This window comes from Pollicipes pollicipes, unplaced genomic scaffold (assembly GCF_011947565.3).
Source record: "Pollicipes pollicipes isolate AB1234 unplaced genomic scaffold, Ppol_2.1 Scaffold_4881;HRSCAF=5763_pilon_pilon_pilon, whole genome shotgun sequence".
Classification (NCBI taxonomy): Eukaryota; Metazoa; Arthropoda; class Thecostraca; order Pollicipedomorpha; family Pollicipedidae; genus Pollicipes; species Pollicipes pollicipes.
In genome coordinates this window covers 14,557,368-14,573,556 of record NW_023596576.1, presented here as the reverse complement: position 1 = coordinate 14,573,556, position 16,189 = coordinate 14,557,368, and the positions used below count along the sequence as shown (strand labels likewise).

The 16,189-nt window shown below is 56.9% G+C and overlaps 1 protein-coding gene across 1 annotated transcript in view; it reads right to left on the bottom strand.

Moving 5' to 3' along the window:
- LOC119100020 (collagen alpha-1(I) chain-like) overlaps nt 1–16,189 on the bottom strand; it is a 32,778-nt gene that overhangs the window by 3,625 nt on the left and 12,964 nt on the right. The window contains 23 exon segments of the mRNA XM_037223136.1: nt 19–257; nt 703–918; nt 1,580–1,741; nt 2,415–2,531; nt 3,319–3,632; nt 3,895–4,111; nt 4,767–4,928; nt 5,222–5,383; nt 5,806–6,057; nt 6,681–6,887; nt 7,185–7,391; nt 7,824–8,012; nt 8,405–8,521; nt 8,839–9,120; nt 9,122–9,162; nt 9,532–9,667; nt 10,300–10,485; nt 11,198–11,233; nt 11,235–11,816; nt 13,314–13,499; nt 13,922–14,084; nt 15,613–15,728; nt 16,008–16,102. Of these exon segments, the coding sequence (XP_037079031.1) occupies nt 19–257; nt 703–918; nt 1,580–1,741; nt 2,415–2,531; nt 3,319–3,632; nt 3,895–4,111; nt 4,767–4,928; nt 5,222–5,383; nt 5,806–6,057; nt 6,681–6,887; nt 7,185–7,391; nt 7,824–8,012; nt 8,405–8,521; nt 8,839–9,120; nt 9,122–9,162; nt 9,532–9,667; nt 10,300–10,485; nt 11,198–11,233; nt 11,235–11,816; nt 13,314–13,499; nt 13,922–14,084; nt 15,613–15,728; nt 16,008–16,102 (4,384 nt within the window).

Sequence of the window (16,189 nt, the reverse complement as noted above, 5' to 3'; positions counted from 1 at the left end):
TCCCCAGAGGCCGCTCACACTTCTCTCTTGCGGCGCTCCTCCTCTGGGCCCTTGAAGTTGCTGCCCTGGTACAGCAGCTCTGCCGGGATGACCGGCTGCTCGCCCGGTGGGCCCGGCGGACCCGGCGGGCCCGCCGGACCCTGGCGGCCCTTCACTCCGGCAGAGCCCTGCGTGCCCTTGGAGCCCTGTGAACCCTCCACGCCGGGCAGGCCCTGAGGCCCCGGGTTGGCCTTGTCGCCAGGACTGCCGGCAGGACCCTGAAATCGCGGCTATGGTCAGGAGTCACCAGGGAAGTCAAAGGCAACGGGAATGTGGACTGGCTTGTCCCGTGTTAAAGGAAGACGGAAGTTCGAAGAGGCGAGATTTACGAGGATCGTACCGGCTGCGACAAAGGGACCTAGGCTTTTGCACTAAGTTCCAAGTTTAACGTTATATCCACCATCCTGCTGAAATCGATGCATCGAAAATCGCTCATGTGCTCTCAGCTTGTAGTCATTTCGTGCCTACAGGCAATTACTCATTACCGATTTAATACCTAACAAGTGGGAAAAAGACAGGTGTATAACGTTTTTTTTTACTGACAATAAACCGTGAAGGGCAAGTTTGTGGGATAACTGAAAACAGGTAACGTTACCATGATTATTGATCAAAAAGCAGTCGTAGAGAGCAGCATATTTCGCCCCAGGTTGAGCGCGTGCTTACCATGTCTCCTTTGCGGCCGGGCAGACCGGTGGGGCCCCTCATGCCGAGCTCGCCCTTCTCGCCCTGTTCGCCCTCCTTGCCGGGCACGCCGACCTCGCCGCGGTGACCCTTCTGACCCCGGAGACCGCGCCGGCCGCGGCGGCCGACCGGCCCTGGCTCGCCCGGCAGTCCAGCTGGGCCTGGCTCTCCGGGCTTGCCCGGGGCGCCGCTCTCGCCCTGTCGCCGGCCGAGGACAATTATAGGAGTGGGCTCACCTGAACAGCATGAGACAGGTGCGAACGTGCGCATGAGGCGTAGACAATTTCCTGACCTGGTATTGATGTTAGCATTGGCGGATTTTTTTTTGCCGTGGAAATGGGGAAACGCGAGTATGCGAAAGGAACGTTGGTGGGGCAGTAAAGCAATATTTGCTTTAGGTTCCCTGATCGGCAAATCGCACAATCACTGGACTTTAACTCTCGCAAAGCAAGATCATCGTTACAAAAGAAGGCACAGTAAGTAAGGAAATATGTGTTAGACCCTTAACAAAAGAGGCAATCAATCCCGCTGAGCTAGGTAAGGATGATCTCTGAACATTGCAAATAAGTGTACTGAATGCCCATGTAATTGAAGAACATAAACAGAACCGGATCCCCCCTTCCCCGTCATCTTTCAATACATTCCTTGTGTATGCCACCTCGGATGTCTACGCCACGACGGCACGCACCATTACGCAACGACAACGGCCTAAACCACATGCTGGCGTCTTACCGGCTGAGTTTGTCGCAACATGACACATCAAACCCCCTACGCGCGCTCCACCTGTCAGACACGTGACCCTGCTGACGGACCACTGACCGCGTCACGTGTCCGACCGCTTCCAGCGGCCAGTACTCACCGCCGCCCCCGGCGAGCCCCGCAGGCCGTAAGAGCCCTGCGGGCCCGGAATTCCGGCCGGTCCCACGGGACCCTGGCGTCCCAGCTGGCCCATCATGCCCTTGTCGCCCTTCTCGCCCGGCGTGCCCTGGCTGCCCTGAGGGCCAGGCGGACCCTCGGCGCCCTGTGGGGAGACGGGAGACGTGGTGTCAGACGGAGATGAGGTGAGGTAGAGAGCGGTGAAACAGACGCTGTGTCGGACGGCAGGCTAGAGATGAGGTGAGGCAGGCAGCGGTGAAACAGACGCTGTGTCGGACGGCGGCTAGAGATGAGATGAGGTAGAGAGCGATAAAACAGACGCTTTGTCGGACGGCGGCTAGAGATGAGGTGAGGCAGGCAGCGGTGAAACAGACGCTGTGTCGGACGGCGGCTAGAGATGTGGTGAGGCGGAGAGCGGTGAAACAGACGCTGTGTCAGACGGCGGCTAGAGATGAGGTGAGGCAGAGGTAGATGAGACAGACGCTGTGTCCGTCAGCGTGGAGGCGGCGATCACCATTTGAAAGACTCGACAAGCATATTTTTCTGGCCTTGATCGCCACATGGCTAGTGGAATGGCATACTTTGAATGACATTGCAATGGCGTCATGGATGCTTGGGTGACCTTGGATTAGTGTCTCCGAAATAGTCTGCACATCTTCGCGGGCGTGTAACTCAGTAACTGGAAGGGTTTAGGTCTTAAGAAGGTCTCCACAGCCGTAACAGCTCATTACACCTCGTTGGCGTCTAAAGTCACCATGGTCAGTGACAGTAGCGTAGGTGTGGTAGATGAGAGTGGAGGGGAGTAGGGCTTGTCTCACCGATCGTCCGGGTCCTCCGGGAATGCCGCGCTCGCCTTGCGGCCCGGGCTCGCCGGGCGGGCCGGCCGCTCCCGGTGTGCCGTCGTCACCAGGACCGCCCGCTTCGCCCTTGACGCCCTGCAGACCGACACAGACAGGTGTCACACGCGCGGATGGGAAGGGCGATGTTAACACCATTCAGAACACTGCACTGTGTCGGAAAAACATGTCACACGCCGTTCTCAGCTATTTGAGATTTCCGTTATCAAGGATTTGAAACGAACCCCACAAAATGTGGCCATCCCAACGCCCACAAGTCCTGCCGTCTCATCTTCTCACTATTCCGCCGTCTCTCTAAGCCATTTCAACGGCGGCTGGGCCAGACGCCCACCAATTCACGGTCCTTCAACCAAGCTGTTCTGTCTTGCGTCTATGGAACATTCCAGCACCCCAGCACCCAACAAGCACACTCTTCTGCATCCTACCATCTAGCCAACCTAGCAGCCCGCTTGTCAAACCATCCACCATCAGCACTGCCCCACATTCACACCATCACGCTGCCTCACCAATACATCATCATACTGCCACACCATCACGTTGTCACACCATCACGTTGTCACACCATCACAACATCACGCTACCACATCAGCACGCCATCATACTGCCCCACCATCACACCGTCACGCTACCCCTCCCCCCATCACACTATCACGCTGCCATGCCATCACACCATCAGACTGACTCACCATCACACCATCACGCCTCCACATCATCACACCATCACGCTACCTCCTCTCTCCACCACTCCAATATTCCCACCAATATAAGCGCTGTCTGGTGCTTGCTGAATGTCTGATACGGCCGGCATAAGTCCCGCAATTTCTTTGTAACGTCACGAACGACATGTCCGGCTGCAGCGTCTCACCATGAGTCCTGGCTCTCCGGGTGGTCCAGGGAAGCCCTCGTTCCCAGGGCTGCCCTTGGGGCCGACGGGTCCAGGCGGTCCGCGTCTGCCGGCGGCGCCCTGCAGGCCTCGGTTGCCGCGCTCTCCCTTCTGGCCTCGTCGCCCTGGACCGCCGTGCCGCCCGGCAATGCCCTCGGGGCCTGGCGCTCCGTCGCTGCCCGGCTCTCCCTTGATGCCCTGCTGGCCCTCAGCGCCCGGCGGGCCGGGCAGACCCTCCAGGCCCCGCAGACCCGCCTTGCCCTTCTCGCCAGGCAGACCGGTCAGACCCGAAGGTCCTGCAACGAGCAGACAACCGCGGTGGGCCTCTGTTCAGCAACGATTGGGTGCGTCGAACGGCGGCGTCTGCTTCTCGGATTACGTAGTTTTAGTCTCAACCAAGAGCAGCTCGAGAAAGATCTCGATTTTCATGCTTCAAAATCTCACGAAAAGATGTGACAAGATGTTCAAGCAAGTCAAACGGGAGCTGCAATCGAAAACAGCCGACGTGACAAGCTGCTGCGATGAATCTGAATACGTCTTCAACGCTCAGTCGCTTACCTTTCCTTCCCCTGTCGCCATCTTCTCCTTTCTCGCCTTTCGCGCCGGGCAGGCCCTGCTTGCCGGAGGTTCCGGGCAGACCCTGCTTGCCTTGCGGGCCCGCCTCGCCCTTGCGGCCCGGCCGGCCCATGTCTCCGGCCAGACCCTGCTCGCCGTCGGGTCCCGGCGGGCCCGGTTCTCCGCGGGCCCCCATGGGGCCCACAGAACCGGCCAGTCCCTGGCGGCACCGGTACGACTGTTAAACAGGCTGCCGCGGTGCTCGTGGTGTTCGATGAGTGCTGTCAGGCCCTAAACGTCTCTATGGCACATTGTTTTTGATTTCTGAAAGCGTGTTTTGCTAACTGAACTAGGTGAGGTGTCAGTCTGTGATCTGTGATTTGCTAGCTGTTATCTATCGCAACCTCACCGTTCGTCATTGGTGAGGTGTTTAAGGAATCAGTCGGTGATGTGTTATATGGACATTTTAAGGATTCAGCCAAGTTGAGTGCAGAGATGGCACGCTCAACCATTTGACATACGTGCCGCAACTGAGCGGACATTAACGTGTCATACACCATGACTAATCTGGACAATGGTTATGCTTACCCCCTCACATCTGCCGCGTAATTCTCGCTAATATCTCAATGAGTCAAATGGGTAATTCTTAGCGAAAACCAGATGATCATTGGTTCAGCAGAGCATCGAGGGGCTTTGCAGCTGCGGGATACATGAACAGTTGGCGGTGTCTCTCACGAGCCAGACCACCAGCTTCAATGGCGTGGCCGCAGCGACTCCCGTCAGTGATTGTCGGCCGGCGCCGACCACGCCTCGCTCTCACCGTGTCTCCGCGCGGTCCGTGGTGACCCTTCTTGCCGGCCACGCCGCGCTCTCACCGTGTCTCCGCGCGGTCCGTGATGACCCTTCTTGCCGGGCTCGCCGATCTCTCCCTTCTCGCCGTCCTCGCCGGGCAGGCCTTGCGGCCCGGTTGGGCCCTGGAGACCTCGCAGGCCGGGCAGACCGTCCCGCCCGGTGGGGCCCGGCAGGCCCGGGGGGCCCTGCAGCGGTCAGCAGCACCGGCCGTCACGCGTACGCTCGGCCAGCGTGGCCCACTCAGAGCGGCACAGGTCACGGACGACGACGCAGGACACAAATACCACGCATTCAACTTTGGTTACTTATTGACATTCATGTTAATTGCACGCTATCCGACTTGATCGAAGTCGTTGAACTATACATCGAAATGTACGTGAGCGCACAGCGCCAACATGCAACTATTTTCCTGCAATGTGACACAGCGGATAAGACACATCATCAGGCAACAGCAATCAAATGGCCCGCTTTGACTCACATGATCGCCCTTTGTACCAGCAGGACCCTGACTGCCAGTGGAGCCCCTAGCTCCCACAGGTCCTGGCGGACCGTCGGCGCCAGAGTAACCCGTCTGACCCTTGTCTCCTTGTACGCCCTGAGCTCCTGGGGCTCCACGGTCACCCTTCAGACCTTGGAGACCCTGCCGGAAAGGTACGGGAATGAGTCAATGTGTTGCGGACTGGCGTCGCACCAGCACCGACTAAGAATTATCTTCGCAGCATTTGTGGTCTGTCATCATAATAATTGCAGGATATTGTGAGCTTTCAGTGTAAGAACCGAGTAGCAACAAAAAAGCCAGTATACATACAGATATATCTGTCGAAATCTTCGCACTTGAGCATAACAATGGTTGAAGTGAAATGATTTACTAACGGCGTCTCACGGTTGGTCTGCAGTTGCTTTGCTGTGGCCAGCGCCACCTATTAAGCATGATATGACTTCGGTGTTAGTGCGCCCTAAAATCCAATAACATGAATAATTCCCATTAAAAGTACCAGTGCTGTAATCTATTTTGCCACTTATATTGCTTTTAATAATGATGAGCCTTCCGCTTGTACCCACCGTGAGTCCTGGCAGGCCGCGCTCGCCGGGATAGCCGGGCGGGCCGGGCGAGCCGGTGGGACCCGGCTTGCCGGACGAGCCCTGCGGCCCGGCCGGGCCCTCCTTGCCGGTGGAGCCGGGCCGACCGTGCGCTCCCGGCAGGCCCGGCAGGCCGGGCGCGCCCGGCTCGCCAGCGGCGCCTGGCTCGCCCATGGAGCCGGGCGGCCCCACCACGCCAGCCGAGCCCTGCGGTCCGGGCGGCCCCGGCTCGCCCTGCAACCGACCGTATCGTCAGGCGCCGTCCTGCGGGCTCTCGGAGGTCACGTTTGCCGTCCTGCGGGCTCTCGGCGGTCACGCTCGCCGTCCTGCGGGCTCTCGGAGGTCACGCTCGCCGTCCTGCGGGCTTTCGGAGGTTACGCTCGCCGTCCTGCACGCTCTCGGAGGTCACACTCGCCGTCCTGCGGGCTCTCGGCTCACGCTCGCCGTCCTGCACGCTCTCGGAGGTCACGCTCGCCGTCCTGTACGCTCTCGGCTCACGCTCGCCGTCCTGCACGCTCTCGGAAGTCACACTCGCCGTCCTGCGGGCACTCAGTGGTCACGCTCGCCGGTCCTGGTTTGTGCTGGGCACAACGACACCGGCAGCCATCTTTGATCACAGGCATGCTGTAATTAAGTTCCGCCGTCAGCCTTTGCCAGTCCTAGACTTGATTTTCATGAGCGACGCCTTTCCCAGAGGGCTTTCAGTCAGTTTTAAAACTGGCCGATAACGACCACTACAGACCTGCAGCAAAGGATGCAGGTTCTGTCAAACGTCTGTCCCTGCCATCACGTGCTCGCTATCTCTCCGTCTGCCGCCAGCCTCCATCCGGTGCACCCTCCCCTTTCGCAGTCCTCACCTGCTGTCCCCGCTCTCCGGGCGGCCCCTGCACGCCGTCCTTGCCGTCATCCCCGCGCCTGCCCGTCTGGCCGTCGAAGCCTCGCGGCCCCTCCTTGCCTGGGGCGCCGCTCTCGCCCTGCGGCCCGGCCGGGCCCGGCTGGCCCGTGTCGCCCTTGGAGCCGATCGGCCCTCGCGAGCCCCGCTTGCCTCGCGAGCCGCGGAACCCCTGCCGCATAGCACAGACAGCAGTGCGGCGGAGAGAACACCTTCGTCCGCTAAAGCTACGGCTGTGCCGCTTCCATGCATTCTTCGTAGACGCTGCGTTATCGAAGTCACTTCAGTGTGCTGTGCCGAGCAAGTATTCGGCTTCAAGTGGTATTCCAGTGGAAACAAAGTACAGCAACAAATCAAAAACATATCTGGAACATTGCGAGGATGACAAAGAGCACGAGACTCGAAGACCGTAGACATGTCAGTACTCACAGCGTCCTACTGACCAAAGTTCGGACGGGCCACGACTTACCCTGGGTCCTCTCTCGCCTCTCTCGCCCTCCATGCCGTCCGGTCCGAACTGGCCCTTCTCTCCGACACGGCCCTGTTGACCTTGCAAACCCTTGTTGCCCTTGGCGCCGCTGACACCCGGGTAGCCGGGGAAGCCGGTGGGGCCTCGCTTGCCCTTGTGACCTGGCTGACCGATGGCTCCCACCTCGCCACGCGGGCCCTCGAACCCCTGCCAGACACAGGGGGGGGGGGGGGGAGGGCTCAGGGGGCAGGGACGCACCGGGGGACTGGCGCCGGGCCGGGCAGGCCCTCAGTCGGCCCGGATCTGCTGTACACAGCGCGCGGCTCGCTTTGCACTGAACGGTGGGAGAGTCTTTGGTTAGATAGCTGCATCCAAATGTGGTCCTAATTCGTACTTTGATCGTCGTTTATGCGAATTTATGGCTTTTAAATCGGTACATCGGCAATCCCATGACGTAACCAAGGCCCATTTTTTCATTTGGTTTCAAGAAACAGTCACTGCACATATCGCAGAAATTAAGGTGGCCTCCAGTACAACACCCGGAGCGGGAAACGCAACGGCTCTCATGATCATAATGATCCCGCGCCAAAACGACGCACTTTTAGCATAACCAGATTTCGATTGGAGCAGCAGGCTTACCTTGGCTCCTTGCGGTCCCTCGAGTCCGACAACACCCTGTGGTCCCAGCTCTCCGCGATCTCCCTTGCCGCCCATGTCTCCCTTCTCGCCGTCCAAGCCGTTGTCGCCCTTCTCGCCCTTGTCTCCGAAGGCCCCGCGGGCTCCGCGTTCTCCCTTCCCGCCGCGAGGCCCCGGGAAGCCAATCGAGCCCTGCCCAGCGCATCACATTCATCGCAGTTGTCAGTCATCACACTTATCAGAAGTAAATCACGTATGGAATGGCGTCCAGGCGGAGTTCATGAAAAAAATCTGCGAAAATATGTGTACCTTGAATATAGCAGTAGAAACAAACGAATATATGGTTCGAAGGAAAGGCATGACGGCAACCCCCTCAGTGCTGCCAAGCAAGGTCATGCTCCAACAGGATTTTTTATTTAAAAAAACGTAACAGCTAAAGCTGCAAAACGCTTCCAAACCAAACAAAACGCTTCCAACGAACAAGTTCTCCATCAGCAGGAGCCACATCTGCACACGAAGGCTTCCATCCCACTCCTCATGATCAAGGCAATACGGAGTGAGAGGAGGGGGGTCAGAGTGCCGACCTGAGCTCCAGGCACGCCTTGGTCACCCTTGCTGCCCGGAGCGCCAGGAGTGCCTGGCCGACCAGGAATGCCCTCAGCACCATGCAGGCCAGGCAGACCCTGCTTGCCTTGTGGACCCTGCCGGCAAAGAAATAGTAACGCGTGCACAAAACAGAAACTTTGGCAACGTGGTGGTTTGATTCGTGACGCCAACGCACACACACGTTTTGCACACATAACGTCAAGGGCTCTCATTGCCACTGAACGATTTGCTTGCTTAACTCAAAGATCAGATTTCGCAGGTGATACCGGGTGCAAATATAGATTCCTAACTTGCATTTAATGCATTGCATGGGTTTTAACGAAGCGGCCGTATTTTGCCCAATACCACTGGCAGCTCCGTCCCACTCGGGTTGAACGTCGCAGCGACCTGGTGGCCGAAGCAGGTCACTCACGGTCGGTCCGGTGGGACCCAGCGCGCCCTGCGGCCCGGTGGCGCCCGGTGCGCCGGGCGGTCCCAGTAGTCCCGGCGGGCCCGACTGGCCAGGTGGGCCGGCGCTGCCCTTGAGGCCCGTCGGGCCCTCCGAGCCGGGGATGCCCGGGCTGCCAGGCAGACCGCCGAAGCCGCGCGGGCCCGGGAAGCCGCGAGGTCCCATCTCGCCGGACACGCCCGGCGCGCCCTGGACGCCGGGCTCGCCGCTGGCGCCGTCGATGCCAGTCTGACCCCTCTCGCCCGCGCGCGCCCCGCCGGCCCCGGTGCCCCTTCTCGCCGGGTAGGCCTGCCGGCAGACCACCAGCGTTAAGGCGGCAGAGCTGAGCAGCTCTGAAAGACACTAGGCTGCCAATGGCTGCTTTAGTCGATGATAGAAAGGACACTGATCATGGCGATGATAGCGACCTTCCGGAGCAATTCCGACGCTGCAATCCGGAATCATCATACTTGACGCACAGTGTACTTGCGCTAAGCGGTGACAGCAAGTTCATACCGCTAAACGACGAAAGCAAGTTTCATTCGTGCGGGTCGGGTGAATTTTTTAATGGATCCAGATGTGCGCATATCGTTCTGAACTATTGCTGAACCACACTTGCTCTCCCTCGAGCGCTAGCTAGCCAGCAAGAAGTTCGCCGAAGCGCGCTCGGGTTCTGACCTGGCAGGCCCCGCAGTCCGTCCGCTCCCTTCTCGCCGGGCGGCCCCGACAGGCCCCTCTCGCCGTCCTTGCCAGGCTCCCCTCGGCGGCCGGCCCGGCCAGGGAGGCCCTCCGGGCCGCGGCGACCTCGGGGCCCCTGTCGGCACGCATCGACGCACCGTTAGCCGCCCTCGAAGCACGTCACAGCTGTGCTGGTTTACACCAAGCACGTAACGTATGACAACGGCTTCTTCTTCAAAAGACGAAGCGTGGACAATTTGTTCCCCTATCATGGACACGAGATACCTAGGTGAGGGGATGACAGCGCATTGCAAAATTGCTGCGACTCATTTCGCGAAAGGCAGGCTTATGCAAAACAACGAAGGCACTGTCTTAGTCATCCTGTGTAAATCTCATGTGCTGTCACACATCTTAAAGGTGTCCGAGACGTTGTCCGAAAGGTCACAGGCAACGTTTGAAGTATCTCTAAGAATTTATATCCAACACGCATGAATTCTGCACTCCAGCAAGCAATTTCTAACCAGAACATATCGCACTGCAATTACTTAAGAAAACCAGCAATTCTAGCTCGTTTTAAGCGTTAGAATATTGACTATGTTTGGACGGAGCATGCATCCGATTTGATCGGAGACCGGAGCACGCGCTCATGAAGAGCGGACCCCCTCCGGTGGCCACGCACCGCCGGCCCGCTACTGCCACCGCCACTGCCACCGCCACCGGCACCGCCACCGCCACCGGCACCGCCGGCCCCGTGCTGTCATCACTCACCGGCTCACCTGGCTCGCCGACCTCGCCTTTGATGCCGGGCGGCCCGGGCTTGCCCTGTGGCCCCTGAGGCCCCGTCAGGCCCCGGGACCCCTGACTGCCCTGCATCGCGCGCATGTGCTGGTTCAGCATGAGGCGCATGGCCTCTGCCTGAACGTCAGGCCCCTTCTGGCCCGTCCCAGTGTTGATCTGGAACGGTGGGTGGCCGGTGTCATCAGCGGGGCTTGTGCCGAGTTGGCAAGTGCAGCTTTACGACAAGTTGGTATGCAGAGCTTTACGACAAGGTCTCAAATGGAGCTTGCAGAGGAAATGGCAAGTACGACTGATGTAGCGTTCGTGTTCCAATGATTACTGGTCTTGCAGTCTCGCTTTGGCAACGCAGGTGTAATGGCACGAAGAAAGACTGTTACCAAGTGAACGCATGTGCTCGCAATTTAATAACATCGTTTTAAGAAGAAAACAAAACTTATTTCACTGCAGTCTTTTTTAGTCTTGCCTAAAAGCGGAAAATTCGGCTCTGACTTCAAACAGGTTGGAACTGTTTGTGTTATTGACCCGACATAACCCGAACACCAACACACCAGAGTACCTTTCAAATGCATGTGAGATAAGGAACCCAGAGGAAATCTCGAACATCAAACTATTCTGCAGTCATTCTACAAAACATCATGGGATCGGACACCCCTCCTCCGTCTCAGCACGAGGGTTGAACAGCAGGTTACGGTTAAATGGCTGATTTTGCAAGCAGATTTCACAACTAGCGCATTTTGCATATGAGAAATACCTACGATAAGGTTTCTCAAAGGACTTAGGAGGCTGTTAGTAAAGAACATCGAAACATCCCAGCCTGTTCCCAGCGGCCAGCCGGCGCTTGCCGCGTGAGAGCGGCAACGCCACTCACCGGGATCATAAACACACTGCCGGGCGATCCTGGCGGCCCATCCTGGCCGTCCGGTCCCGTCCATGCCGTGCTCGCCGGGAGGTCCCACGGGCCCGGGCGGGCCTGGCACGCCCCGCAGGCCCTGGTACGGCGCCGGCAGCGTGTCGTCGTAGCTCTCGTCCTCCTCGGACGGGTCGTAGTCGGGCGGCACCGGCGTGCCGCCTTCCGGCGGCGGTTCGGTGGAGGCGGCATCGGGCGGCGGTTCGGTGGAGGCGGCATCGGGCGGCGGGCCGCCAAAATCGGGGCCTTGGGTCGGACCGCCCTCCGGGGGCTGCTGGTCTCCGTAGTCCGGGGATAGGCCACCCTCAGGAAACTCTCCGTAGTCCAGGGGCGGGCCACCCTCCGGAGACTGTGCGTCCCCGAAGTCCGGGGGCGGACCTATGTCCGTGAGCCCTGACTCTCGATAGTCGGGGTCCGCGCCGACCGGCGGGGGCTGGGCGTCTTCGTAGTCTGGCGCCCGTATCTCCCCCGGGTCTGCCGGTCCGGCCTCCTGGGGCGGCCGTGCGGGCGTCTCTGGTAGCTTGTCTTCCGTCGTCGCGTAGTCGTCCTCCGGGTCAACACCAGTGTTAGAGTCTCCATTCTGCGGGGGACGAGCTCATTTGACAACACGTGGTGCAAACCGAGGCAGATTGTCTTTAAGTGAGGACGCCTCCAAGGTTATGCCGCACTGATGAAACTCACCAGAAAGGAAACACAGCACACACGTTTTTTTAAAAGATTTAATGCGAACCTTTTGAGTGGGTAGATTTCTGGAATCAGAGCTTATGCTAATCAGCACTTGTATGTGCCCTAGCCCCTACCACACGATCGTGCAATTCCATGCCCGCGGCAGAGTCTGGTGGTGAAAGTTTAACGTGCCGCAATGCTCGGCACGGTCCGCCCTGCTCTCTGACGCCATCTGACCTTTCGCATGGCCGCTGCCGCCGGCCGCAGGCCACACATGTCAAGGACAAATAGCAAGCGCCTAACCTAACTCGAACGCGCCCCGCCACGGGGGAGTGGATTTGAAGGCAGGTGCTGTAACCGACTGAGCAATCGGGACGGACAAGCGGTCCCCCATTTTTGTGTTTGTTTTTGGTTGCCAAAAATTGTTCGTATTACTTTACGAATGCTCACAAAATGTCCGTGTACATCAAACGTTCAGTTTCACCATTAATTTTCACCTGGTATGTAAAAAAACGCGCTGAGGATAAATACCTGGGTTTCACTCCAGCGGAGTATGAACTGCACACATGGACTTTTCAGTGGCACCTGAACTGAACTACACGCTTCGGATTTATATCTTAAATGGTGGAACTTTCGGATCAACATTGATACGGTCCGGCATAGTGACCCCTTCACAATAAAGAGTCAGCCGACTGGCTTCTTTCAAAGGTGATTTGAGTCAATTTGACCCCATCAGCTGTGCAGGACGGAATGCTGTTTTTTCTGGACCAATAGCTCGGTCCTCTGAATGTTCATCTTACGTTCAAGGGTCAAGCATTCACAGCTATTAAAATCAGGCACCAGAACTCTAGAGACAAATACTTGATACTTCAAGAGACATGATACTTGAATCGACGTGCTCCTTGTTCACTTTTGAGGGCAGTGGTTGAGTGGTGTATAGTTTTATGTGTTTTGAGCATAGATGCATCGTGTATAGTTCCGTTAAATCAATAATGTCTGGCCACCGCGGCGGCCCGCGGAATCATCGATTGCCGCCCGCCGCCCTCGTGGGTCGTAGATCGCCGTGAGGCGTTCCTCAAAAACTGCCGTTGCTGCGGGACCAGAAATTCTAGGGACATAATTTTGGCGTCAAAACACGCGGCGCAGGGAGTGTGCCACAGGTCACCAAAAATTTGGACACGACTGCACAACATACCAGAGAGGTGTCGTTAGAAAACCTGGAGGGGTCTCATCGATCTCTTTATCAGGGCGAGGGTTAAAATATTTCATATTCTAGTTGAGCCAGAATGCGCAACCGTCAAGTGCACATTCAACCACAGTGAATCATATGTCAGGACACAGTCCTTCGTCCGCGCAGCTCTCGATGTCAGCTCGCCGCCCCATGCATGGCACGCGCCGACGGTCAGCCTACCTCGTAGTAGTCGTACACATCGGTGTCGCCGTCCTCGTACTCCTCGTAGAAGGCGGTGTAGTCGGGCTCCTCTGCCTGCGGCGGCTCCGGCCGCTGCAGGGGCGCGTTACACCCGGGCGAGTGCAGCGTACACTGGTCGTACGCGGCTGCCGGGCTGCGCGCCAGCAGCACGTCCTGGACGTCACCCTGCCGAGAGGACGTCGCCATGTCACCGCCGCTCACACGCCGCGCGTGTGCTGGCAGAGCAAAGGCGTGGCCGGGGTCGCACGATGCTGGTTGCGGCACAAAGAGCGGAAGACGGGAGCTGGACTCTGAGCGTGGTGGATCCAAGCGGAGAGCAGCGAATCAGCGACAACCGGAGAAACCACCCTGTTGCCATATCACAGAAGGGCCTGTCTGGGATGCAGGTATCAAAATTTCCTTGTGCTCTAGCACTCGCAACGCGACTTTCGGCTGGCTGACCGCTCCCATGGACTGGTCTGAAAGCAATCTTCGGATTGGTGGCCGCTAGCGTGGACTGACCTGAAAGCAGCCTTCGGCTGGGTGACCGTTCACGTGTCCTGACCTGAAAGCAACTTTCGGCCGGGTGGCCGCTCGCGTGGACTGACCTGAAAAACTTGTGCTGCCAGCAGGTCCTGGCCGACGATTGTGACACCGCGGACGTCCAGCCGCGCTCTGGCGTCTCGCGCCAGCGCCTTGGTCTCGCGCTGGGAGCAGTCGACGAACAGGGTTGCCGAGTTGCCCTTCACGGCTACCGCCACGCGATGCCACCTGCGCGACGAGTCGACGGTTTGGGGGCGAAGTAGCTGAGGTGGGAGCATGCTCGGCTTCCACGCGGGCGGTCCGGGTTCGATTTCCAGCTGGCGCGATATAGCTGCTGATATGACGTTGTCGATGATGTGGGCGCTGACGTGACGTAGTCGCTGATATGGCCGCTGGTGTGACGTGGTCGCTGATATGGCATCTGATATGATGTGGTCGCTGATATGAGCGCTGATGCGACGTGATCGCTGATACGGGCACCGATGTGAGGGCAGTGGTTGCTAGTGCTTCGGGACTGCGTAACGACCTGTGTGGCGCATCCTGCTTACTAAAAGGTCGACGGATTGGAAGAAGTCCACATGTTCTTGTGAGAAATAAGCGCAACTGCATTTTTGAACATGACCAACACGGAACTGTACGCGAATGTGCGCAAATGTGCGTAAAAGAGTTGAAAGAGTGGAAAATAAACCTGCTCCGTTCGGTATTAAAGGTCATGAATAACACTGCCTTTCGTTTAAAAATTATGCAGTGTCAGTTTGACACTTTTAACATTTCTAAATCTACTAGATCCATCGTGCTTTCTAGGACTCAAACAACTCACCGAGTGTGAACCTTCCTTCGACATATTCAGCTTTTAAATAGCTTGTAAACGGCACGCTCATCGCGAAAAAATTGGGAAAAGGTACTTGATGATTTTATGATGTCGATGGCTTGACGGATCTGAGCGTAACATTGCATAAAAAGGGCACTCAGGCACACATGTGGAGCATTACATAATGTATATCAGCCGTGTTGGTGTCAGTTACAGATGCAGGAATGTGATGGTACGGAACAAATTTTACATCTGCTTGTGGTTTTGGAGAATAAAAATAGAAGCTCTTTTGTTGGCCAGCTGAACGCAATAAGCGCTCGATGCATGTTCTACAGTGTCATTGTTTGGCGTTGTCTTTGCATATGCAGTGTTGCTATTTGTCCATGTTGTAGGTATTACTCGCACCTCTTTCATCACTGGTGGCACTTTGTGATCTCTACCGGAAATATTTGGTTGCTCCCTTAGACCATTTACCGTGCTCCATGTAGACACCTGAGTATCAAATGTATCGTGTTATCACTCTTGGAGTGGCCCTATGGCAGTTCACACGAATCCACATCACCTCGCCTTGGTGCAGCAAACCGTATTTTAGCTTACTTCAGTTACATTGGCACCTTCATTTCTGCATGCAAGCTATAACATCAGCGCCCACGTAATTAACTAGCATTGCTGTAATAAACTGTGATGATCTTTAACAAAATACTAACTGTGTAATCGAACATATTCAGACAGGTGTAGAAAACAGCCGAGCTAAGCTACTCTGGCAGGCTTGAATTATGCAGAAGGGCATGTGCGACTGCTTCACGAGAATGCGTGTACAGTTCAAAGTCCATCGTCCGGTCTCGCGCCGAGTGAGCCGTTGCATTTTACTGAAATAAATACATGCTTAATTACGTTAACAGCTTTTCAGCCATGAAACTCATTAAGCACACGCTGCCCACTCACCTCCCATCGTTAATCCGAACTCGGAACCGTAATGTCTGTATCTTGATGCGTCTTCCAGATCTACCGGACACGATTTTTAGCTGTATGGTATCACCTACGGAGAATATCAGCTGGTCCTGCGGTGAACGCCAAAGTGAATAGTCACTGTTCAACGTCACAGATATCGTGACATGGTTGCAAATCACAAATAATACCTAGTGATGTGATGTTTAACGATCCTTGCACCGCAAAACAGAAAGTATCGGCGCTCTTTTGACTTAATCCAGCAACGTACTGCTCCTCACCTTTGGTTCTGAAAGTGTCTCAAGCATAGTGAAAGCAATGTGACCACTGCGTTTGTGCTATGTCATACGCCACACCACTGCAGGCATGGTGACCGGACAGAGGTCACTCACCTCCCCTCCGTCACTGTACACGGCCGCCACGACACCCGTGCTGCCGGCCGCCGGTCGCAGCGTTGTCAGCAGCGAGAAGTCAGGTGGAAAGCGGGCTGCAACATTAGCGACACAGAAATCGGTCCATCGAGTTTCATTCGTAGGATTATTGTCCATGTCATGCTTTCTGATACAAGAATGGC